Source organism: Salvelinus sp. IW2-2015, linkage group LG32 (genome assembly GCF_002910315.2).
Source record: "Salvelinus sp. IW2-2015 linkage group LG32, ASM291031v2, whole genome shotgun sequence".
Classification (NCBI taxonomy): domain Eukaryota; kingdom Metazoa; phylum Chordata; class Actinopteri; order Salmoniformes; family Salmonidae; genus Salvelinus; species Salvelinus sp. IW2-2015.
The window spans coordinates 32,178,104-32,202,496 of record NC_036871.1 but is presented as its reverse complement, the minus strand read 5'-3'; the positions used below and the strand labels follow the sequence as shown (position 1 = coordinate 32,202,496).

The window sequence follows — 24,393 nt, the reverse complement described above, 5'->3', positions numbered from 1 at the left end:
GTCAAGTTCTCTGTTTTCCTGCTTTGGAAATAGGTCGAAATTACACAATGTTTAAATTAGTTGGAGAGTATCTTGGATACTTCTTCCCCTCCCCCCTTGGATGAGAACTTTAGAAGAGTATTGAGAAACTTTAACAAACGTTGGGAGCAGCCAGCTTTATAAAAGCTAGACGACTGTGGGACGAGCATAAGTCTGTCTGAGAATGATGGCAAGAATACAGACAACTTTAATTTGCCTCCTTCTCCCCTGTCTCCTTCAGGATTCTTTAAGTAGACATGGTAAGACACAACTGAGTTTGAAAATGTATTGCTTCAAGCTATTTTCACAGCATAGACAGATATTGGATAATAGCAATAGAATACAATATATACATTTCTATGTGTCGTTTAAATGGTTAAGGACAGTCATTGAACACTAATGTGTTTTGTTTGTCAGTCCCTCATGAAGGTGGCCGTGCTTTGCAACCTCGCATCCAGAGAGACATAAAGAATGTAGATCCCCCTGTGGTCTTACAGGGGCCAATAACTCATGTAACGGATGTAGACGCAATCCTCCAGAAGCACAATGTAAGTGTAATAGGGGTGAAATGGCTAGCTAGTTAACGGTGCATGCTAGTAGTATTTCAATCGGTGATATAATTTTTTGGGGTGGGAGCGATAGTTAACGATGCTACGTGGGAAGGCAGTTGTTAATGTGTTCAGAAGGTCCCTGGTTCAAGCCCAGGTTGGGGCGAGGAGAGGGAACAACATAAGAGCCTTATACATTCTGTCTCTTACTCCAAAATACACACATTTTTAAACCAAGCGTGGTCCCTCTCTCGTAGCATATGACAGTTGTTTTGTCCATACAGGTTTGTCTGATTTCCACTTGCCCGATAATAATGTTCAATGTGATTAGGTTAGAAATTGGGTGTTAGAATGATGTAATGTTCTGTTTTTCTTACCTTCAGATCACTCTACCAAATGGCTACCTTGGTCAGGTAAGAACTTGTATGAACTTTGCCTTTGCAACACAAATAACTAAGTTGATTACACAAGAAGTTTTTACTTAATATACTGTGTTGGCTTAAAATACAAGTCTTCTTATTAATACATGTCTTCTTATTTGCCTTTCGGGAAGTTGTATTTTACTTAATTTTTTTCAATTTACTTGTCAGGGACCAGTTTATAATCGGATTTATTACAACAGATATAGCAAAAAAGCAAGTGGATTTGTTTTCCCCATTGGGGAGATTGTTGTACCTGTTTATATGGTCTGTAGTTAGTCAAGGTATATTTAAAAGAACTAGAAAGGAGTCAGAGGTGACTAAGGACAACATTGATATACTCAAACAAAATAACAACTTTACAACATTCATGTGTCAATATACAAATAGTTTACATAGTTGAGCAAAAGTCGATATTATAGTTCATCCAACTTAAACTGTATAGTTCAGCTGATGATATATTTTCATATTGAAGTTAAACAACACAAACAACACATTGTGCTAATACATTAGCAGACATACAGCCCTCCCCTACAGGGCAGGCCATTATTTTGGCTACCATGGTTATGCCTCCATAGGATGACAATGCCCCCATCCACAGAGCATGACATGAGTGGTCACTGAATGGTTTGATGAACATGAAAACAATGTAAACCAAATGCCATGGCCATCTGTCACCAGATCTCAACCCAATTAAACACTTATGGGAGATTCTGGAGCGGCGCCTGAGACAGGATTTTCAACCACCATCAACAAAACACCAAATGAAGGAATTTATCATGGGAGAATGGTGTCGCATCCCTCCAGTAGTGTTACAGACACTTGTAGAATCTATGCCACGGTGCATCGAAGCTGTTCTTGTTCATGCTGGCCCAACGCCCTATTAAGGCACTTTATGTTGGTGTTTCCTTTATTTTGGCAGTTACCTGTATGCTAGCAAAACTTTCCTGCCTCAAAGTTGAGCAAACTAGAAATGGTGTGGCAGCTGGTTGCCTTAATTCAAAAATTTGGGGGATCAACTTACATTTTTCTTTACAGTGCACTGTTGTGAACAGCTGTGAGGGTGAGTACCTTGCTTTTGCAAACACTTCTTCATGTCAAATCTATTATTATACTGGTATCATAAGATGCTGCACATTGTTCACCAATTTTACAGCAATTCAGCGAGGGGTGGGGGGGATTGAAATACATAATGTGGTAATAATAGATTATATTGTTGCATATGCCTACCTAAAATGAGTGTTGTCATGTAATCATATAATCTGAATAGATGAGACCTGTATGTGATGTGACAAATGATTCTATTGAACCTATGTTATTTTAACACAACTGTGTTCACAGGTCTGAAAGAGCAACTGGAGGACACAAACAGACAATTGCAGGAGAAAACCAGCCACACCATTCAACTGGGTGAGCTGTTGTATTGCTGCTGTTCCTACATGTCACCTACAGCGCGGTCGCCCTTTTTCTAGCTCCTAGCCAACTTTGCAGTATTTTGTATTTTTTTGTATTATTACTTACATTATTTGCTCAGAATGTTTCTAATATTATTATTTCGGACTCTGACATTGCTCGTTCTGATGTGTCTTAATTGTATATTGTTATTCTATTGCTTGATATTGCTGCGTTGTTGGAGCTAGAAACTTAAGCATTTCGCTCAGGGCCGGCTCCAGGCATAACCTACATAAGCGAACCTAAAAAACATTATTTTTAATACTATTAGCAACTCAGTCGAGGTCTCAACTTCCTTGTTATGTCACTGACATCAATTACCCATGTCAGCTAACAATTTTTAGATTGATAAGTTAGTCTAGCCAGCTATCTAAACTTGTAGTGATCATGGCCGAATACCGACCGGGCACGCAGGGCACGTGCCCAGAGGTCCTGACCTCCAGGGTGCCCCCATTTATTTTGTTAGTCACTTTCACTCAGATATCATTAACATGGCATAAAGATGTCATAGCAAAATGTGTAGAATTGCAGGAAATTAGCTGCAAAACTGAAAAATGTTTCTCTCCACCCCATGGCCAAATTTGTAGAACTGCAGAAAACTTGCTTTAAAACTGCAACATTTTCTCTTCACCTAATGGCAAAATGTGTAGAATTGCAGGAGATTAACTTTAAAACGTAAATATTGTTTATCTCTGCCGTCAAGGGCGGTCCACTAAAATGTTTTGCCCGCGAGGTCCCCCAAAAGGCTAGAGCCAGCCATGATTTCGCTGCATCTGRGATAACATCTGCAAAATTTTGTATGCGACCAATAAGCATTCATTTAATTTTGGGCATCTAAGACCAAATATTCGATGTCCAGTGTAGGGACCAATTAAATGGCTCTAAAACTCTTTATTATTCATTTTAGAACAAGAAGTGTTTAGACTGAAGTTCACAGTGAGACAGTTGAGAGTGAAGTCTACAACCTGCGGTCTGGAAACATCAGATCACATTGCCAGTAAGTGTTACCTCACCACTGCAAGTCTTATCTTTTAGTCATAAGGGGGATATGTCAAACAACTTCTTATAGAACAACTCTACTATGGTACAATACTGTTAATGCTTGAAACAATATAATATATCTAACAGAACTGCAAGCTCAGTTGGAGGATAAGATGAGTCAACTGGAACAGATGTCGCATGACAATGGAAACCTGGGTGAGTGGAGCTGACTTGATTGGTATTACCATAGATGCTAGATTACTGGTAGAAACCCTATCACTCATATTTATTTAATTGTCCTATTTTTCTCATTACAGTTCTGAGGATCACAGCTCTTACCTATGAAGTGAATGAACTACAGAAGAAGAACACAACCACCTCAACTTCCACCAAGATCACTGGTAAGAATGTTGTTTATTATGCCTTCTCCATGACCATAACCACGTTCCTAAAAATGACATAGACACCCTCCAACTCCACTCTGTTCAACATTTGTTACAATGTGTCATTTGCTGCAGTGAGTTATCTCCACATAGTCACTATGAAACCTAGTGAAAAAAAAATTATTTATCAAATCAAGGTAATGATTTTTGTACCTTTCTGAACTGTGTTAAAATAAAAATGTAAACAACTACCTTACTGGTTCTTTATGAAGGATGTGTATTTGTATTTTAGACCTACTGAGCCAGCTGGAGGAAAATAACAAACAATTGCAGTTTAAAACAGAACAACTGGAAAGGAACAGTCGCAGCGCTCAACGTAGTAAGTGAAGAAACCTGTTATTTCAGCATTCATGTTACTGTTCAGTAGTGGTGAATGGTGTGAAATTGGTTCAGAATCAGGGAATCATTTTCAGTCCAGTTTCTCAGAAAGAATGCAGGATAGCAGTTTTGTACATTTTAAACATGCATGTGTAATTTCACTTGACTATGACATTTGTTATTTTTTAGTTCTTGAGATTATTGAACTGCAGACCCAGATCTGGGAGTTAGAGAAAACAAATCACAGTCAGGAGACTTTAACCCAAATCACTGGTACAGTATAATCTAAACTACTCAAGATTTAGAAATGTTCAGACAGTTTTGTATTTTTACTTAAACTGAAACCCTTGCGTATCTTTATACAATAGAATAGTTTCCTTCTTCCTTTCCCAAAAGCCTGGCGCCCGCAAATAATTTTACTATTGTTGTGTCTAGTTCTACAGAGACAACTGGAGGCCAAGATCAATGAACTGGAGGGCAACTCCGAAGGGAGTGATGACTCCAAAAAAGGTCAGTTTGTTTGGGTTGGATTACTGAAACTGATTCACCTGGAAAAAACGTTTGTAGGGCAAACAGACGCCCACTCACACAAGATATCTCACAAAGCATACTGACAATATCAGAGGAGAATGTCTTCCAAAATTCATTGCTAAGTTATCTCTCTTGGCTTTTCAGTGGTGATGATGATCACATTGGAGAATGAGGTTACAGAGCTACAGAAAAGGATCTCAGAGCTCACTGAGGAATCCAAAACTAAAATTACTGGTGACTAAATAGTTATTATTTTATAGACAGAATTACCCCCCCCCCCTCCCCCGAGTTGGACATTGAGTTGAACTGATCTCTGATAAAGCTAAATTGCTTTTTTTAAATAGATCAACAGAGGCAACTGAAGGAGATGAACCAGCAACTAATTGACAAGATATTACAACTGCCTGACAACAACACTAACACTGAACTAAGTAAGTGGACAAGTGTCTCTCCATAATGATCCTAGACTGAGATATGCTGCAATAGGATCTAGGGTCTCTGCATGTCCTACTAACTGCTCTGTTCTTGATTATTTCAGCTGAGGAGATTTTAGCGTTGCAGAATGCAATAAATAACCTAAACATACAAATATCAAGTCTACAAAAGAAGACCAATGCCCAACATGCAGGTACATGCCAACCCTACTTGTAATTGTTCTTGGTTGCACCACTGACTGTGAACCCTTTTGCACAAAATTTTGTATGATTGGAAGAATGTCAAAAGCATTGTGTGTTTTTATTAGAGCTGCAGAAGACTTTGAACAACAAGGAAAAACAACAAGAAGCTTGGAAGAAACAACTGAAGGGGGAGGACGAGACTAGCGTACAGCTGAGTGAGTGAAGCAGCAAGATTTGATATTTTTTATCATATCTAACTGTCCAGAAAATACAAAAGCTATTTTCAACAATTTATGAAATATGATTTGAAGAAGGGATACAGACTAAAATAATCCCACCCTGTTACTTTGCTCATTTTCTTTCTCTCTGTCCAGTTATGAAGATAATTTCTATAATGAGGGAACAGAGGGATTTACAGATACAAACAACACAACAGATGCAGACAACAGCAGCCCAGATCACTGGTGAGATCTTTATTGTCATTATCTCTAATGTTCCCTCCTGTGAATGCACCCTCCTGTGAATTCACTCTCCTGTGAATACACCCTCATTGGGTTGTGTGAAGTATGATGTCCTAATTTTCTAATGTGTATCAAAATGAACTGTTTGAACTCCAGCACTTCTGCAACAAGTTCAGGACAAAGAGGACGAGATTGACAGAGTTCAGGCTGAAAACAAAGGTAAAGACCACTTCCTCTGTTCCTGTCTTGTTTATCACTACAGGCCTACAGCGCTAGTCTGCTCTAATCATTACTTTAGGTGTAAAACCCACAGTGTTCTACATTTCATTTTTGATTTGATTGTTGTGTTACTTTGATAAGAATGTCTGATAGATTATGCTCCTTCCTTTTAAAACAGACCTGCAGAAACAGCTGAAGGAGAATAATGCAACGTGTTTCAGTCTCGAGAACAAATATGACCGTGAGACTCTTTCTTCTTACTATCACTAAAGCCAGAACATGTCCTCAACATTTAACATTTTGAGTAAACTAGTTCTCACACATCATCATGATATTCTGAGATGTTGAAACTCCCTTTATGATCCTAAGCCTGTTTTGTGTGTGCCTCTCACAGGGGTGAGYGGTGAATTAGAGGACAAGATAAACTTACTTAACAGTCAAAATTCAGGCATCTCCAAACTAGGTGAGTGAGGCCAGTTGGACAGTTTCTGCTCATTTCTAATAGGTACATTGTGTTTTCTACAGTTGACAGCAGTTTACTGTACAGTAATAGTAGATCATTTTGGTTCTAACAGTTCTAAGTATCGTGGCTCTGAATGATGAAGTGAAGTGGCTGAGGACTCAAATAATTTCTCCAGAAGCCGCAGACAAGATCGATGGTGAGTGTCACTGCCAGTGCTTTCCCCCTCATTACTCCATGCGCTGCAGAAGGGTTGTTCTGTTAAGAAAAACTCTCATGGTTTAATTTGTTATATTTGAACTGTATCTGTCTCTCAGAGCTGCAGAAGAAACTGGAGCAGAAGAACCGAGAATTAAAAACGAAGAGCAACGAACTGCAGGAAAAAAGTTCAAACGGACAAAGGAGTGAGTTTTCCACTGATTTAACCCATCCTGAGAGAGCACGTGTAATGCTATGCAATTATAATAAATAAACACTGACGAATTACAAATMAGACTAATTCTACATTTTAGGTTAATTCAATCGAGTCAGGTTGTTTCAAATGTGGTTGTCCTTTTTCAGTTCTGAGAATAATTGAGGTGCAGAATCTGATATGGGAGTTCCAGAAAGGAGTGGCTACTCAGAGCAACATTTACCAGATTGCAGGTGAGTGAAAAAAATCATTTAATTAATTACAAGGTCATTTCAGAGAAATACTTTGATTATTTTAGTGTAAAACCACTCATGAGACATACATTATTCAACCACATCTGTAACTCGGTTGTACATCTTTTGCACAGTGCTACAGAAAGAGCTGAATGACCTGACTGCTGAAATGGAGGACAAGGCCGATGACGACTCAAAACTGGGTGAGTTTTGATAATAGGATGGACAGGAAAGCTGAACATCCCACTGGGCACAACTTGGTTAATTCAACGTTGTTTCAATGTCATTTGTTAAGTTATTGTGACGTGGAATCATAGCCGCGGGAGGTAGGGGTGCTGAGGGTGCTGCAYCACCCCCTGAAAATTCATAATAATAAAAAATATATATATATACAGTACGAGTCAAAAGTTTGGACACACCTACTCATTCCAAGGTTTTTCTTTATTTTTACTATTTTCTACATTGTAAAATAATAGTGAAGACATCAAAACTATGAAATAACACATATGGAATCATGTAGTAACCAAAAAAGTGTAAAACAAATAAAATTATATTTTATATTTGAGATTCTTCAAAGTAGCCACCCTTTGCCTTGATGACAGCTTTGCACACTCTTGGCATTCTTTCAACCAGCTTCACCTGGAATGCTTTTCCAACAGTCTTGAAGGAGTTCCCACATATGCTGAGCACTTGTTGGCTGGTTTTCCTTCACTTTGTGGTCCAACTCATCCCAAACCATCTCAATTGGGTTGAGGTCGGGTGATTGTGGAGGCCAGGTCATCTGATGCAGCACCCCATCACTCTCCTTCTTGGTCTAATAGCCCTTATACAGCCTGGAGGTGTTGTGTCATTTTCCTGTTGAAAAATAAATGATAGTCCTATTAAAACCTCTTGACACTACAGGGGGTGCTGTTTCAACTTGGACATTTATCGTTCCCAAATTAAACTGCCTCGTACTCAATTCTTGCTCGTACAATATGCATATTATTATTACTATTGGATAGAAAACAATCTCTAGTTTCTAAAACCGTTTGAATTATGTCTGTGGGTGAACCAGAACTCTTTCTGCAGCGAAATTCATGACAGGAACTGCGAAGGTCTGAAAACGAGGCTCTGTTCTCAGATCAGTTTAAAGCTCTGTATGTATCCTATGGGTCGACATGAACTGTGCACCCGCCTTCCCTGGATGTCAGTAACCAATGAGAAGTGGAATGGAGTGTCTACGTAGTTCTCAGAGCTTATAAAAGGCCAAGGAACGAAGGGAGCTCTCTTTTCGTCGTTCGTCATTGCGCAAAGCAAGACCTCAGGATGGCATTTTGAAACGCTCAGTTATCGGCCTTAGCTATATCCGTCTGTAATTTAATTCGATATAGGTGTTAGAAACATCATAACGAAGTTATTTTAAACCGAGTTATATCAGTTTATGCGAGTATATTGCTATTTTCGGAATTTCCTTAGTATTGCGCTTTGAACATTTGGGCATGTTGTGGCCACATAGCTAATGTTAGCTGCTAATTCGAAGTTGAAGACGACGTTTTACAACCAAGCAACGATTCTTTTGGACAAAGGACCACTTGCCCAAGATTCTGATGGAAGCTCGTCCAAAAGTAAGACCTATTTATGATGTTATTCCGTATTTATGTGGAAAAATGTAAACGCATTTGTCCGCCATTATTGCGGCACTAGTCTGGCTGTAACGCACACTGTATGTCTAGTAACGTTAATTTTAAAAATCTAACTCAGCGGTTGCATTAATAACTAATGCATCTTTCATTTGCTGTCCAACCTGTATTTTTTAGTCAAGTTTACGATTATTTATTGATTAGATTAGGTGCTTTTCCAAGATGGCGCCGGCCAGAATGCATGACCTGTTGCCACTGATCACATTGTATAACCACGATTTGTGCTGCTAAATATGCACATTTTCGAACAAAACCTATATGCATTGTGTAATATGATGTTACAGGACTGTCATCTGATGAAGTATATCAAGGTTAGTCCAATTATATATCTTTTGCTGGATTGTTACGATCGCTAACCTTTGCTGCTGGTAAATGCGGTTGTGTTTCTGGCATTGTGGTACGCTAATATAATGCTATATTGTGTTTTCGCTGTAAAACACTTAAAAAATCTGACATATTGGCTGGATTCACAAGATGTTGGGCTTTCATTTGCTGTACGCTGTGTATTTTTCAGAAATGTTTTAAGATGAGTAATTAGGTATTTGACGTTGGTCTCTGTAATTATTCTGGCAGCTTCGGCACTATTTCAGATTGCAGCTGCAATGTAGAACTGTGATTTATACCTGAAATATGCACATTTTTCTAAAAAAACATATGCTATACAATAAATATGTTATCAGACTGTCATCTTATGAAGTTGTTTCTTGGTTAGTGGCTATATATATCTTTATTTGGTCGAATTTGTGATAGCTACTGATGGAGTAAAAACTGGTGGAGTAAAAAAAGTGGTGTCTTTTGCTAACGTGGTTAGCTAATAGATTTACATATTGTGTCTTCCTGTAAAACATTTTAAAAATCAGAAATGATGGCTGGATTCACAGAATGTGTATCTTTTTTCATCTGGTGTCTTGGACTTGTGATTTAATGATATTTAGATGCTAGTATTTACTTGTGACGCTATGCTAGGCTATGCTAGTCAGCTTTTTTACTGTGGGGGGTGCTCCCGYATCCGGGTTTGGGAGGAATTAGAGGTTAAGCGCAAACCAGATGGGATGGCCTATCGCTGCAGAATGCTGTGGTAGTCATTCTGGTTCAGTGCGCCTTGAATTCTAAATAAATCACAGTGTCACCAGCAAAGCACCCTCACACCTCCTCCTCCGTGCTTCACGGTGGGAACTACACATGCAGAGATCATCCGTTCACCTACTCTGCGTCTCACAAAGACACAGCGGTTGGAACCAAAAATCGCAAATTTGGACTCATCAGACCAAAGGACAGATTTCCATCGGTCTAATGTCCATTGCTTGTGTTTCTTGGCCCAAGCAAGTCTCTTCTTCTGATTGGTGTCCTTTAGTAGTGGTTACTTTGCAGCAATTCGACAATGAAGGCCTGATTCACACAGTCTCCTCAGAACAGTTGATGTTGAGATGCGTCTGTTACGTGAACTCTGTGATGCATTTATTTGGGCTTCAATTTCCGAGGCTGGTAACTCTAATGAACGTATCCTCTGCAGCAGAGGTAACTCTGGGTCTTCCTAAATGTACATTACTGTTTTGTACTTTCCATCACCATGAAGAAAAACAATGCACAATACAATAATTGAGTACATTGAGGAATCAAGTGGTTTGTGATGATGTGATGTGATGATGTAGCTCAGATGGTAGAGTATGGCGCTTGCAATGTTAGGGTTGTGGGTTCGATTCCCCCAGTGCAACTACTGTAAGTTACTCTGGGGGTCTCCAGAGTGGTGCAGCGGTCTCAGGAACTGCATCGCGGGCTGTGTTTTGCAGCCGGCCGTGACCGGGAGACCCATGAGGCGGGGCACAGTCGGTCCAGGTTAGGGGACGGTTTGGCCGGCCAGGATGTCCTTGTCCCATTGCGCTCTAGTGCTCCTTGTGGCGGGCCGGGCGCATGCATGCTGACTTTGGTTGCAAGCTGTACGGTGTTTCCTCCGACACATTGGTGCAGCTGGCTTCCTGGTTAAGTGAACAGTCTGTCAAGAAGCTGTGCGGCTTGACGGGTCGTGTTTCAGAGGACGCATGGCTCTCAACCTTCGCCTCTACTGAGTCCATACAGGAGTTGCAGTGATGGGACAAGACTGTAACTACCAATTGGATATCACTAAAAAGTAAAAAAAWATATAATAAATAAAAAAGTTGCTCTGGATAAGCGTGCCTACTAAAATGGAAAAGGAATGAATAACTAGGGCCCGTAGGACATGTAGGACCTGCCTTGTTGATAGTGTTGTCAAGGCAGAGCTGCGCTTTATTATGGACAGACTTCTCCCCATCTTAGCTACTGTTGTATCAATATGTTTTGACCATGACAGTTTACAATCCAGGGTTACTCCAATCCGTTCAGTCACCTCAATTTACTCAATTTCCACATTAGCAGACTATGATCGATAATGTCAAAAGCTGCACTGAAGTCTAACAAGACAGCCTCCACAATCATTTTATCATCAATTTCTCTCAACCAATCATCAGTTATTTGTGTAAGTGTCCATTTTTTTGTTGCTGTGAAATAGCATTGTATCTGGTCAAACACAATTTTTTCCAGAAGTTTACTAAGGGTTGGCAACAGGCTGATTGGTCGGCTATTTGAGCCAGTAAAGGGGGCTTTACTATTCTTGGGTATGTTGGATTCACATCTCCATCTCAACCAAAAATAAAAGTATAAAAAATAAAATAATAGGATTCAGCCAGGGGCTCAGATCTAACTATCCAAGCAGTAGATACATCTCCTTTAAATGTTGATATTTGGTTGTGTTGTCAACCAAACACAATTCAATACTACTTTTGTAAGACAGTAAATGCCCTAAAACTGATGTACTGTATGTATTTATTCAACCTTAAAATAAGTAAGACATCCATGGCCACATTTTGAGGTTACTGTAACAATAAATGTATTCTTATGTAATCATAAAAAGTGTGCATGTTTAGGGTCACAGGTCTGTGGAAATCTTCACAATTGCTATAATAATCTGTACAGAATCTGAAACGGCATTGATCATTTGCACCGTGTACTTAATGTAATATTAACTGCAAAACAGGTTATTTGTTTGTGATACTAGATTAACCACAGTGATAACACAGTAAGTTGTTATAAACAAAATATCTGACATTGTATTCCCATTTGAACTTTGTTGTGCTTTTAAATGGTTGAAAGTGCAGTGATAACACATTGGTAATTCAACAAACTTTTGGCAGTCTTTTTGAATGGGTGAAATAGGTTGGAATCTCATTGATCAACGTATCTACAAAATATTACCCAATTCTCCATGTTGAAATGACATGGTGTGAGTGGGTGTGATGGTAGCGCTCGTCATGTTTACTTCAGGCAAGATTAAATTATGGGAGCTCAACACTTTTATTGACTGTCTGTCTTTCATCTCCTTCTCCCTCTACTTTTTAGTTCTGACGATAACCACATTACAGAGTGAGGTGGTCAACCTACAGAGAATGCTGTCAGCTCTCAGTCAGTCAACCGCAGCCCAGATAGTTCGTAAGTGTCATCTCTATTCACTATTTTAATGTGATTCAAGATACTTCTCTTTTACGTAAAAGGCTTAGTTTTTCAGGTGGTCCTTTTCTTTTTCATATCTCTGTTAGGGCTGGAGAAGCAGTTGGAGGATAAGAAGCAGTTGGCCAAGCTGGTTGAGCAGAGTGGAAAGGGTGATGAACAGACTAAGTGGATCCATCCCGCTGACACAGTTTCCTTCAGGAGACAAATATTTTTTATTTGTAATGTCTGACAGTTACACAGAGTTAAATGATATTTCATTTTTCATTTCAGGTCCAAAAATGTCAAACCTTGAGAATCAAATAAGTGAAATAGAAAAGAGAATAGCAGAGCTAAAAGAAGAAAATCCTGAAGCCAAGATCACTGGTAATATCAATAAAACTGTGTCATATACAGTACCAGTCAAAAGTTTGGACACACCTACTCATTCCAGGGTTTTTCTTTATTTTTACTATTTTCTACATTGTAGAATAATAGTGAATACATCAAAACTATGAAATAGCAGATATGGAACACAGAAAAGTGTTAAACAAATCAAAATATATTTTATATTTGAGATTCTTCAAGATAGCCACCCTTTGCCTTGATGACAGCTTTGCACACACTGGGCATTCTCTCAACCAGCTTCACCTGGAATACTTTTCCAACAGTCTTGAAGGAGTTCCCACATATACTGAGCAGTTGTTACCTGCTTTTCCTTCACTCTACGATGCAACCCATTCCATACCATCTCAATTGAGTTGAGGTTGGGTGATTGTGGGAGCCCGTGCATCTGATGCAGCAGTCATCACTCTCCTTCTTGGTCTAATAGCCCTTATACAGCCTGGAGTTGTGTTGGGTCATTGTACTGTTGGAAAACAAATTATAGTCCCACTAAGAGCAAACCAGATAGGATGGCGTATCGCTGCAGAATGCTGTGGTAGCCATGCTGGTTAAGTGTGCCTTGAATTCTAAATAAATCACAGACAGTGTCACCAGCAAAGCACTCCCACACCATCAGACCTCCTCCATGCTTCACGGTGGGAACCACACATGCAGAGATCATCCGTTCACCTACTCTGCGTTTCACAAGGACACAGCGGTTGGAACCAAAAATCTCTAATTTGGACTCATCAGACCAAAGAACAGATTTTCACTGCTTGTGTTTCTTGGCCCAAGCAAGTCTCTTCTTCTGATTGGTGTCCTTTAGTAGTGGTTTCTTTGCAGAAAACCGACCATGAAGGCCTGATTCACTCCTCAGAACAGTTGATGTGTGTCTGTTACTTGAACTCTGTGAAGCATTTATTCGGGCTTCAATTTCTGAGACTGGTAACTCTAATGAACTTAACTCTGGGTCTTCCTTTCCTGTGGCGGTGCTCATGAGAGCGAGTTTCATCATAGCCCTTGATGGTTTTTGCGACTGCACTTGAAGAAACTTTCAAAGTTCTTGACATTTTTTGGATCGACTGACCTTCATGTCTTAAAGTAATAATGGGCTGTCCTTTCTCTTTGCTTATTTGAGCGGTTCTTGCCATAATATGGACTTGGTCTTTTACCAAATATGGCTATCTTCTGTATATCACTTCTACCTTGTCACAGTAATATTTGTGTTGTGGAGAAATGARCAGGCAGGAGACGGGAGTACAGTTTGTTTTGTTTAGTCAAAACCTCTCATGCTCTACAGCCCCGGCCCAATAGTGCGCGTGTGCATTTCCTATTAGGTGTAGTAACATAACACTGCCGTAATACATTACTGCTTAGTAACAGCATAGTAACTAATACAAACAGATATAGATCACAGATACTACAGTCACAACACAACTGATTGGCTCAAACGCATTAAGAAGGAAAGAAATTCCATAAATGTACTTTTTACAAGGCACATCTGTTAATTGAAATGCTTTCCAGGTGACTGCCTCATGAAGCTGGATGAGAGAATGCCAAGAGTGTGCAAAGCTGTCATCAAGGCAAAGGCTGGCTACTTTGAAGAATCTCAAATATAAAATATATTTTGATTTGTTTAACACTTTTTTGGTTACTACATGATTCCATATGTGTTATTTCATAGTTTTGTTGTCTTCACTATTGTTCTACAATGTAGAAAATAGTAAAAATTAAGAAAAACCCTGGAATGAGTAGGTGTGTCCAAACTTTTGACTCGTACTGTATATAAATATAGGGATATATTCAATCCATATTGCGGAAATTCAGCGTTACAACTTGATTGAAATTTAAAGGTAATGTTCGTGTCAGCATTCATGGTAAATGCTGCATATGTCGGCTCAATCAGAAATTACCTTTACATTTCTAGCGCACAATCTGAAATGCTTCAGTGACAGATTGAAAAGAGCCCAAAGTAGAATTAATTATGAGTCAGATTTCTCAGGTTGCGATATAACCTTTTAAATTCCATCTCTCAGAGCTGACAACACAGCTTAAGGAAAGCGAGAGGCAGCTTGAGGAGAACATAAAAAGACTGAAGAAGAAAGACAGCAAGAATTCTTACCTGAGTGAGTTACTATAGTAACCTGAAATAGCCAACGACTGTTTTAAAAATAGCACACTGCATATTTTGAATATAATGAACATGCTGCTTAAGTACCTATTTTTTTTTTTTTTTACCTTGTTCTCAACAGAACAAAGACTTATCTACAAGTTCCATGATAACCTTTATTTATTTAGTGCCACTTTAAAATACTGTAACTCACTACCTTTGTTTGTACTCGAAGTTATGCAAATTCTTCATCTACAAAGGAAACTCAGAGACATACAAAATGCTGCATCTCAGCAATTCAATGAAACTGCTGCTGATGTTACTGGTGAGTGTTTGGACTTCATCAAGCATAATAAATATATCATTATTTTGTTGATTTTTTAATATATCATTAACTTATTAAAATATGACTCATACACTCTTTGAATATGTACCTTATATATCTAATAATATGTTAACATTAGTAATTGAATTACAGCGCTTCAGGAACAACTAGATGCCAGAGAGGAAGAGAGCGCCAGATGTCAGGCCCAGAACAAAGGTAAGCCAAGATCAGGTCCTTCTGATATTAGTCTGGTTCACCAGTTTGTGTAACTAGACGCTTGATGAGCAAAGCTGCTTGAATCATAACTACAGGTAAAGAAACAGAAGCACACGTCTCATCAGTGTCACGGTCGTGAGAAGAGACGGACCAAGGCGCAGCGTGATTGTAGTTCCACATCTTTATTTTAGTGAAACTTAAACAAACCAAGAAACAAACAACGACCGTGAAGTACCATAGTGCTACATGCACTCACTCAAAACAATATCCCACAAAGCAGGTGGGAGAGAGGGCTTCCTAAATATGATCCCCAATTAGAGGCAACGATTACCAGCTGCCTCTAATTGGGAACCATGCCAATCAGCAACATAGAAAGTAACTGACTAGAACACCCCCCTAGTCACGCTCTGACCTAAACACCATAGAGAACCGAGGGCTCTCTATGGTCAGGGCATGACAATCAGTCAATTTTTTTCTCAAACCAGACCTGGAGAAGAGGCTGGGCGATAAGGATGCACAGTGCTTTGGACTCCAGGACCGATATGACAGTGAGCTTCATCTCTCTCTACCTTTTGCTGATGACACAGTGATCTAAATGATATGAACCCTATTCAATAGAACCTAGTCAACAGCTGATTTGTATTGGTCTCTCACAGGTCTGCAAGATAAGCTTGGTTCTGCAATGAATAAACTGGATAATGTAACTGGATACAACGATAAACTCGGTGAGCAGATGAATATACATTAGTGCCCACAGATGAATGAGGCGAGGAGTCTCGCTTATTTTTCTGATTCAGAATACTACTCAGATCATTTCAATGTGTTCTATCAGTTCTTGAGGTATGGACCCTGACTAATGAGGTAGACGATCTAAAGAAGAGAACTGTGACTTCTGCAGCTAAGATCAATGGTGAGTATCCCTGTTGCCGCGCATTATTTAAAGCAAATCATGTTTGTTTCGAAATATCTACATATGTTAGCATTGATCCAGTCATGATTTTTCCTCGTCTTTCAGAGCTCCAAAAGTTGCTGGATGCGAAGATCAAAGAACTGGCAAAGAAAACACAGGAACTGGAGGATAACGCTCCTCAACCAGAGAATAGTTAGTCGTTTTTAGCCTTTTCCTTTTATATAGTCCGTTTTCACTTGAACAGACAGCTTTTACAGTTTAGGTCCAGCCTGCTCAGTATTTATCTGTATATGATATTCCTCAAATTGTTAAGCTGTTTGTTTTTTGCAGTTCTAAGGATCATTGCAATACAGAATGAGATCTTGAACCTGCAGAAAGGAGTTAGCAATGGGACAAACTTTGACCAGATTGCTGGTGAGTAGCAGGCGTTCTGAAGAACATAGGAGTCTATGTGTTCAGCATGTTAGACCAATAACAATGGTTATCATGTTTCCTCAAAGGGATAGTCCTTCACTGGTAGACATATAGGATGGTGTGATGGCAATACACTGCATTTAGCCCATTCATGGAGTTTTCAAATCCCATTATGCTTGTAACATTCAAGCTCTTCAATTATTCTTGTCCACAGCGCTTGAGAATGAACTGGATGCATTGATTGCCACAATCGAGGAGAAGAACAATGGCAACTGTAAACAGAGTGAGTGTGAAAAGCCTTATCATTTCAGGATTGGCTGCAATCGTGATTTGAATATTCTACATTGCTTCAAATGTTGAATGTTGTGACATCCTGCATATCCCTGCTCATTTAGTTCTGCAGATCATTGCACTCCAAAATCAAGTGACAAGATTACAGAGGCAAGAGTTAGAGTTCAATCAGTCATCTGAGGCCAAGATTGCTGGTGAGTGCCATTGTACTTTTTCTTTATCCTCAGTACTCTTAGTCGCGCTGGAAAGTTTATTATCCTTATATTTACCATTAAGAGCTTTTTTGTAGGCATACCGTGTGATAGAAAACTTTGTGGTGGAAAGAGGATAACATTTGAAATAATGTGTGTCTCAGAGCTAGAGAATCAGTTACAGGAGACGAGAGACCAGCTGAATGAAAAGAACGACGAGCTGAAAGAAACTGACAGTAGAATTCCACAACTCAGTAAGTTGTCAAGCATGTTTCAAGGAGTTTATCTATAATCTACAAGTCAATTATTTCTCAATTTTTTGGAGGGTGACTTCTGTTTTTGAATGCTTCATCCAGAGTGGCATGCTTTTATTTTTCAGTTGCAGAGATCATGGGACTTCGTAACAAACTGACAGAGTTAGAAAGAACATTATCAGAGCTCAAACGGACAAGTGCTGACAAGATGGAAGGTAATTTTGCTTAATTAAAATACTATTGAACGTATTGTTGGGTTGATGCGAAGGGAAACATTTAGTTTAAAGTGGACGCTATCTTAACACAGGGGAGATTATAATTGGTAAGATACAGTGCATTCGGAAAGTATTCAGACCCCCTGACTTTTTCCATATTTTGTTACGTTACAGCCTTATTCTAAAATGGATTAAATAAAAAATGCTCCTCATCAATCTACACAATATCCCATAATGACAAAGAGAAAAATGTTTATCAGAATTTTTCGCAAATCTATTAAAAATAAAAAACGGAATACCTTATTGACATAAGTATTCAGACCCTTTGCTATGAGACTCGAAATTGAGCTCAGGTGCATCCTGTTTCCATTGATCATCCTTGAGATGTTTCTACAACTGGATTGGAGTCCAGCTGTGGTAAATTCAATTGATTGGACATGATTTGGAAAGGCACACACCTGTCTATATAATGATCCACAGTTGACAGTGCATGTCAGAGCAGAAACCAAGCCATGAGGTCGAAGGAATTGTCCGTAGAGCTCCGAGACAGGATTGTGGTCGAGGCACAGATCTGGCGAAGGGCACCAAAACATTTATACAGCATTGAAGGTCCCCACAGTGGCCTCCATCATTCTTAAATGGAAGAAGTTTGTAACCACCAAGACTCTTCCAAGATCTGGCCTCCCGGCCAAACTGAGCAATCGGGGGAGAAGAGCCTTTGTGGAGATGGGCGACCCTTCCAGAAGGAAAACCATCTCTGCAGCACTCCACCAATGAGGCCTTTTTGGTAGTGTGGCTAGACGGAAGCCACTCCTCAATAAAAGGCACATGACAGCCCACATGACAGGACTGTCAGACCATGAGAAACAAGATTTTCTGGTCTGATGAAACCAAGATTGAACTCTTGTTCTGAATGCCAAGTGTCATGTCTGGAGGAAACKAGGCACCGCTCATCATCTGGCCAATACCATCCATACGGTGAAGCATGGTGGTGGCAGCATCATGCGGTGGGGATGTTTTTCAGTGGCAGGGACTAGGAGACTAGTCAGGCTGGAGTGAAAGATGAATGGGTCAAAGTACAGAGAGATCCTTGATGAAATCCTGTCCAGAGAGCTCAGGACCTCCAGATTGGGGAAAAGGTTCACCTTCCAACAGGACAACGACCCTAAGCACACAGCCAAGACAACGCAGGAGTGACTTTGTGACAAGTCTCTGAATGTCCTTGAGTGGCCCAGCCAGAGCCCGGACTTGAACCTGACCGAACATCTCTGGAGAGACCTGAAAATAGTTGTGCAGCGATGCTCCCCATCCAACCTGACAGAACTTGAGGATCTGCAGACAAGAATGGGAGAAACTCCTCAAATACAGGTGTGCCAAGCTTGTAACGTCGTACCCACAAAGACTCGAGGCTGTAATCGCTGCCAAAGGTGTTTCAAAGTACTGAGTAAAGGGTCTGAATAATTAAGTAAATGTGATATTATCTATATTTTTTCATTTGCTAAAAATTCTCAACTAGTTTTTGCTTTGTCATTATGGGGTGTTGTGTGTAGACTGATGAGGGAAAATGATGTAATCCATTTTAGAATACAGCTATACTTTCCAACTGCACTGTAAATAAATATCTTTCCTCCTCAGATCTACAGAGTCTACTGAAGCAGAAGAGCAAGCAGCTTGAAGAAAACACTACACAACTGAGGGCTGTAGATGCCAAAAATGCAGAACAGAGTATGTTGACAAGAGTAGTTATTAGAAGTCATTAAACATTTGTAATCTTCTAAAAGATTGAATACCATTGTTTGATGTTAGTATTGAATTACACAGTGCCTTTTTGTTCTGTTCTTTCAGTTCTGAAGATTATTGAACTCCAGAAAGAAATGAAAGCGATACAAACGGAAGCTTCAAAAGCCAAAGATAAAAGTGTATCAGAAATCTCTGGTTTGTCCATGTTCCATTTATGTTGAATAGTGTTAAAAAATACATGGGTTTGGGAAATCATTCTCTTTTGTCATTATGATTAATTTTGCTTTCCTTCTACCAGAGCTACAGAAACAACTTAAGGCCAAAGAGAAGCTGAATGCAAGACTAGACTCCAAAAACATAGGTGTGACACACAGGTCCCTGAAATCGTTTCTGGTCATCTTGGGGGAAAATATTTTAACTTCTCTCTTCCATCTCTTTAGAGCTGGAGAAATTTCAGAAGGAAATGAAAATGGAATGTGATGAAATCCAGCACAGGTGCAAAGGTGAGATTGTCCTTTGAATAGATGTATAGAGTTTAAATGATTTGCTGAATGTGGTGTACTGAACAACATTTATCACCCAGAGGTACAGCTTCAAAATGATCAAAACCAAGAGGACTTGCTTAAAATGCAGCAGCAATTGCGAGAGGAGGAGGCAGCCTTCAATAGACTGCAGCAGCAACTCAGAGACAGCAAGGATGACAATGCCAGACTACAGGGGAGAAATAAGAGTGAGATATTCATATTATCTGTGACCAATCAACAGGACAGTGATAATGTAAACCAAATACTGAACATGTGAAAGAGTTCAACAATAGCCTTCATTACTGTAATTGAGGGGTTGTCTCGTTTGCCGTCTCTCCCCTTCTTTCACTCTATAAAGGTTTGCAAGAGGAGAATGACAAACTCAAGATGAATTTACAAGGTAAGATGTGTATTTTTACCTTTTTCAGACAAAAACATGTCGAAGCTTTTATTGTGAATTAATACAATGTGTTTGGGTTGCACTCCTCTCTTAGATCTTCTGGTAGATCCAGAAACGATTGTCCATAGCAGTAAGTCTGGAAGATAATTGACAAACATTGAATGGATATTGCATGAATGTCTGGCTCTGTGCAGTAGAGACCATTACTATATCCATTCCTCTCTACCCACAGCTAAGGTGGCCTTAGACCCGGACACAGCCCATCCTAAAATCATTCTGTCAACGGATGAGACAGAAATGTCTGTAGCACAACAGCGACAGAATGTCCCCAACAATCCAGGGCGGTATGACTTGTCTCTTGCTGCTCTTGGAAAGACTGGGTTTAACAGGGGGAGAAATTACTGGGAGGTTGAAGTGGCTGGGAAGACATGTTACAACATCGGAGTTGCCAGAGGATCAGCTAATAGGAAGGGGCAGCTGAAACTAAAACCAGCAGAAGGCTACTGGACCATAATCTTGACAAAACAAGGTGTGCTCAAAGCCCTTGCAGCTGGGCCACTTGATATTCAGCTGCCTGAGCTCCCCCAGAAGTTTGGAATACTATTAGACTACAAGAAGGGAGAGGTCTCTTTCTACAATGCAAATACCAGGTCTCTTCTCCATAAATTCACAGGTAATAGATTCACAGATAAACTATATCCATTCTTCAATACCTGTCTGGAGAGTAATGATGATGGTCCGATTGTCTTAACTCCTGTTGGTTCAGTGTCATGGATACAGTAGAGAATGCATTTGACATCAAATTAATTTCAGTATAAAAATCACATTGCTTTCCTTCACAAAAAATAATCTTAAATGTAATTATTTCTGTGGTATTGATTCAAGATGATGTAATTTCAATTATGCATTTTCAATCATTCATCAAATAAAATATTGCACCTGATCTATGAAATGGCATTTTATTTCTGGCATTGTAGAAAACTGTTCAAGATCATTACAGAAGTATAAGCATTCCCACTGGTAACAGAATTGGACCTGGTCTCTCACTTTATCTACCTCTAGTCTACACTCACTCCATTTTACCTGAACACAGCCATGGTGTAACTGCACTGAGAGAAGAGGAAAAAGGTTGATCAATAAGGATATTACATCTATCCATTCGTTTTGTAATAGAGAATTAAATAAATACGTTCACCTTATTCAGTCCGACTTCTGTAATACCCTCAAGTATGTGGTCAACAGAATGTATCAATACTACAAGGGCTTTCTCATATGTTACTAGATTCATCTCAGCCCTAGCCAGACAAAAAGATTGTACATATATATTTTAGTCATTTAGCAAACACTTATCCAGAGTGACTTACAGGAGCAATTAGGGTTAAGTGCCTTGCTCAAGGGCACATCAACATTTTTAACCTAGTTGGCTCAGGGATTCGAACCAGCAACCTGTCAGTTACTGGCCCAATGCTCTTAACCACAGGCCTGTTCTTCACTGTCTCCACACATATGCTTCCCTATGTACCACTCCAACCTAACTTGTTCCTGGCTTCCACCCACGCATTGCCTATCCATTCTACACCCTCTTCTCCTGTATCCCTCAATCCCTGCCTGCTGTCCCAGCTACACCTCTGTAGAAGTCGGCAACAAAGATTGGGTCCCTCTCTTCTAGAATGTGCAGGAAACTGTTCCTCTCCTCCTCACTCCATGACTCAAACCATTGGGTCCAGAGGCGCAGTTGGCACTCAAAGATATTTGGTGGGCTGTCCTTAACCTAGAATCAGAAAGGAACAGATGGTGGCGAGGTTTCCGTGAGAATGAGACCGACATGACTGTTACATTACTAGTAACTGGTAACTAACTGTAGGACAAACCATTAAATAATTGTGATAGCAGGATGGGTTGTACCTGTAGCGTATTGAGCGACTCGAGAAGGGTGCACACTTTCCCTGGCACAGCTTTCCCCAACAGGTCCTGCAGAAACCTTTCCCTCTGGGCAGTGCTCCAGCTCAAGAACCAGCTCAATACACAACGCTGCTCCTGAAGAGTTACGTAGGAGAGTGGTAGGGGCTCTCTGCCTGCCGCTGACTTCAGAGAGGTACAAGATAGGTTCTCCAAGCTGGGAGGCACTAAACCCTGTGGTACTGACGGAAAGTCTGCCAGGCTGGGTGAAGACGAACTGGACTGTGTGCAGAGCCAACCCTGCCCAGCAGTGTTAGCTGTATCCAGTGTGTTGCTAGACAGGGCACCAGCAGCTGGGGGCATCATGACAGGGGGCTGTTGGTTTGAGCCTTGATTGACATGGAAGAACCAGGACATCTTTGGAAAAACAGAATAAAAACATGGTAAATAAATGTCTCATGTCATGTTTACATAAACAGATGAGATGGTATGTCCAACTAGCTAGCCTAATAGTTACGGGATCAGGATGTGTTAGTTACCACCTAGCCCAATGTTGGACTAATTGAGCATAATGTTAATCCTTAGTCCAAGGACCTTACATGTTCTGTTTAAAGGGCAAACTGGCTCTGCAAGCCAAAACAGCCAAATGCTAAATCTAAACGTGAATCAATTCCCAGAAACAAATTCCTCTACTTTCAATTCACAGAAAAAATTGAAATAAATAAAATCACAAATGTAAAACACACTTACTGTACACCACAGAAGACTGCTGCGGGTAGGACGGCTCATAATAAATGGCTGGAACAGAGCAAATAGAAAGGCATCAAACACATAGAAACCATGTGTTTGATACCATTCCACTCCAGCAATTACCAAGAGCTCGTCCTCRCCAATTAAGGTGCCACAAACATCCTGTGCAGTACACTGTTTTAACACAGCCTTTAACACAGCCAACTATTTTTCCAGGGACAACATTTGTGCCGCCTGACTTTACACACAAGTGTTCGGAGATGTAGATAGCTCATTAGCATTGGTAGTCAACTCTGGCTTCCGTAAACAAGCTCTGTAACATGTTAATATGTCTMTGTGGGAACCCTATAAAATGTGTGTATCAATTTCACCTTTTGTTTTTGGTCAATTGTTTGTGGCCTATATGAAAGGTCCTTATGCTTCCAAAACCGTACCACAAGCGACGTGGCTCTTAACAAATCTCCCACCCCACAGAATACGCCTTCGTCCAATTACTTGTATGTGTAATAGAACTGAGTCATGATCAAGGGCTAGTTTACCACCGAACTTGGACATCCCCTTCGATCATGTCATATCGATACCTGGCTATCGTAACCAGTTATTTGTGTTCATTCTATCTGCTTCGACCACAACACTAGCTACAGTAGCTAGCTAGACAGTAATGACACTTCCTTGTATGGTAGTTAGTTAGCTGTGTACCGAACGCCGGTAACATTTGATATGGAAAATTAACAACTTTTAACCACCAGACATGCTGAGATATCTAAACACATTATTCCTCACCATTAAGCGTTTTTTTTGTTTGTTTTTTTACAAGTCACGTTATTATTTTCAACATGTTGCAACCTCCAACTGAGCCGAGCAGCACTGGCACCAAATATTTTTAATAACTAAACCAAGATAGACCACAGCCTGTCGTTTCAAATGGGAACAGATGAGCCATAGTGGGCAGAGCCAAGTACGAGCTAGCGCAATCTTATTGGCGCGTTTTATCGTACATTTCCCAGTTGGGGAACGCATACTCTGAAGTCTGCGTGTACAATAACTCAATTCGCATTTCGCATTTGCACTCTTAAACAACGCCATTTTTGGACATTTTGGCAAAGGGTCAAGTCTACAAAACTTAGTCCACTCTGTTCGTAACAGATTCTAGTTTCGGGAACAAACTGTATTGAGACGAAAACAACAACTATTGAGATCAAATGTTTCACCGATGAGTAAATTATCAGAATGTCGGCCAAAAGCCATGTTCCACCTTCTCCCACTGTTGGCCACTGGGCTTCCTCTCACTTTTGGTCGTGAGTGGAAACGCCAACCGGATGCTTCACATTTATACATCCGGTGAAATATCTAGCTCATTGTTCTATGCATGAGTTTCCCGTGTCCCATGATGCCTTCCGCGAATTATGGGCGTTATTTCCGGTTCGAAGTAAACAAACATTCATGAAGAACTTGCAAAAACTAATAATGATATG

The 24,393-nt window shown here is 40.0% G+C and overlaps 2 protein-coding genes across 4 annotated transcripts; one reads left to right on the top strand and one right to left on the bottom strand.

Moving 5' to 3' along the window:
• Window positions 1-99: 99 nt before the first annotated feature.
• On the top strand, window positions 100-21,212 carry si:ch211-14a17.10 (putative leucine-rich repeat-containing protein DDB_G0290503). 2 transcript variants are annotated; one of them, XM_023977123.2, is made up of 46 exons: window positions 101-278; window positions 436-566; window positions 950-979; window positions 2,024-2,048; window positions 2,327-2,395; window positions 3,345-3,434; window positions 3,566-3,634; window positions 3,736-3,819; window positions 4,094-4,180; window positions 4,369-4,452; window positions 4,615-4,689; window positions 4,855-4,944; window positions 5,055-5,141; window positions 5,249-5,338; window positions 5,453-5,542; window positions 5,702-5,791; window positions 5,945-6,007; window positions 6,186-6,248; window positions 6,402-6,470; window positions 6,583-6,666; window positions 6,785-6,871; window positions 7,029-7,112; window positions 7,247-7,315; window positions 12,209-12,298; window positions 12,406-12,468; window positions 12,590-12,682; window positions 14,716-14,805; window positions 15,025-15,114; window positions 15,268-15,330; window positions 15,816-15,878; window positions 15,987-16,055; window positions 16,163-16,240; window positions 16,346-16,432; window positions 16,571-16,654; window positions 16,869-16,937; window positions 17,050-17,139; window positions 17,301-17,390; window positions 17,516-17,605; window positions 19,241-19,330; window positions 19,451-19,540; window positions 19,644-19,706; window positions 19,786-19,848; window positions 19,929-20,075; window positions 20,228-20,269; window positions 20,364-20,399; window positions 20,502-21,212. In XM_023977123.2, exons 1-46 carry the CDS (start codon window positions 203-205, stop codon window positions 21,050-21,052), a joined length of 4,077 nt encoding a protein of 1,358 aa, XP_023832891.1. In that variant the 5' UTR covers window positions 101-202; the 3' UTR covers window positions 21,053-21,212. The 2 variants fall into 2 exon arrangements, with proteins under 2 accessions (XP_070292801.1, XP_023832891.1); XM_070436700.1 differs by lacking the exons at window positions 12,209-12,298; window positions 12,406-12,468; window positions 12,590-12,682 and having other exon boundaries at window positions 100-278.
• Window positions 21,213-24,393, bottom strand: lg32h14orf119 (linkage group 32 C14orf119 homolog). 2 transcript variants are annotated; one of them, XM_070436712.1, is made up of 3 exons: window positions 23,702-24,393; window positions 22,175-22,585; window positions 21,213-22,040 (listed from the first exon to the last, which is right to left on the bottom strand). In XM_070436712.1, exons 1-3 carry the CDS (start codon window positions 23,702-23,704, stop codon window positions 21,867-21,869), a joined length of 588 nt encoding a protein of 195 aa, XP_070292813.1. In that variant the 5' UTR covers window positions 23,705-24,393; the 3' UTR covers window positions 21,213-21,866. The 2 variants fall into 2 exon arrangements, with proteins under 2 accessions (XP_070292813.1, XP_023832994.1); XM_023977226.2 differs by lacking the exon at window positions 23,702-24,393 and adding an exon at window positions 22,919-22,966.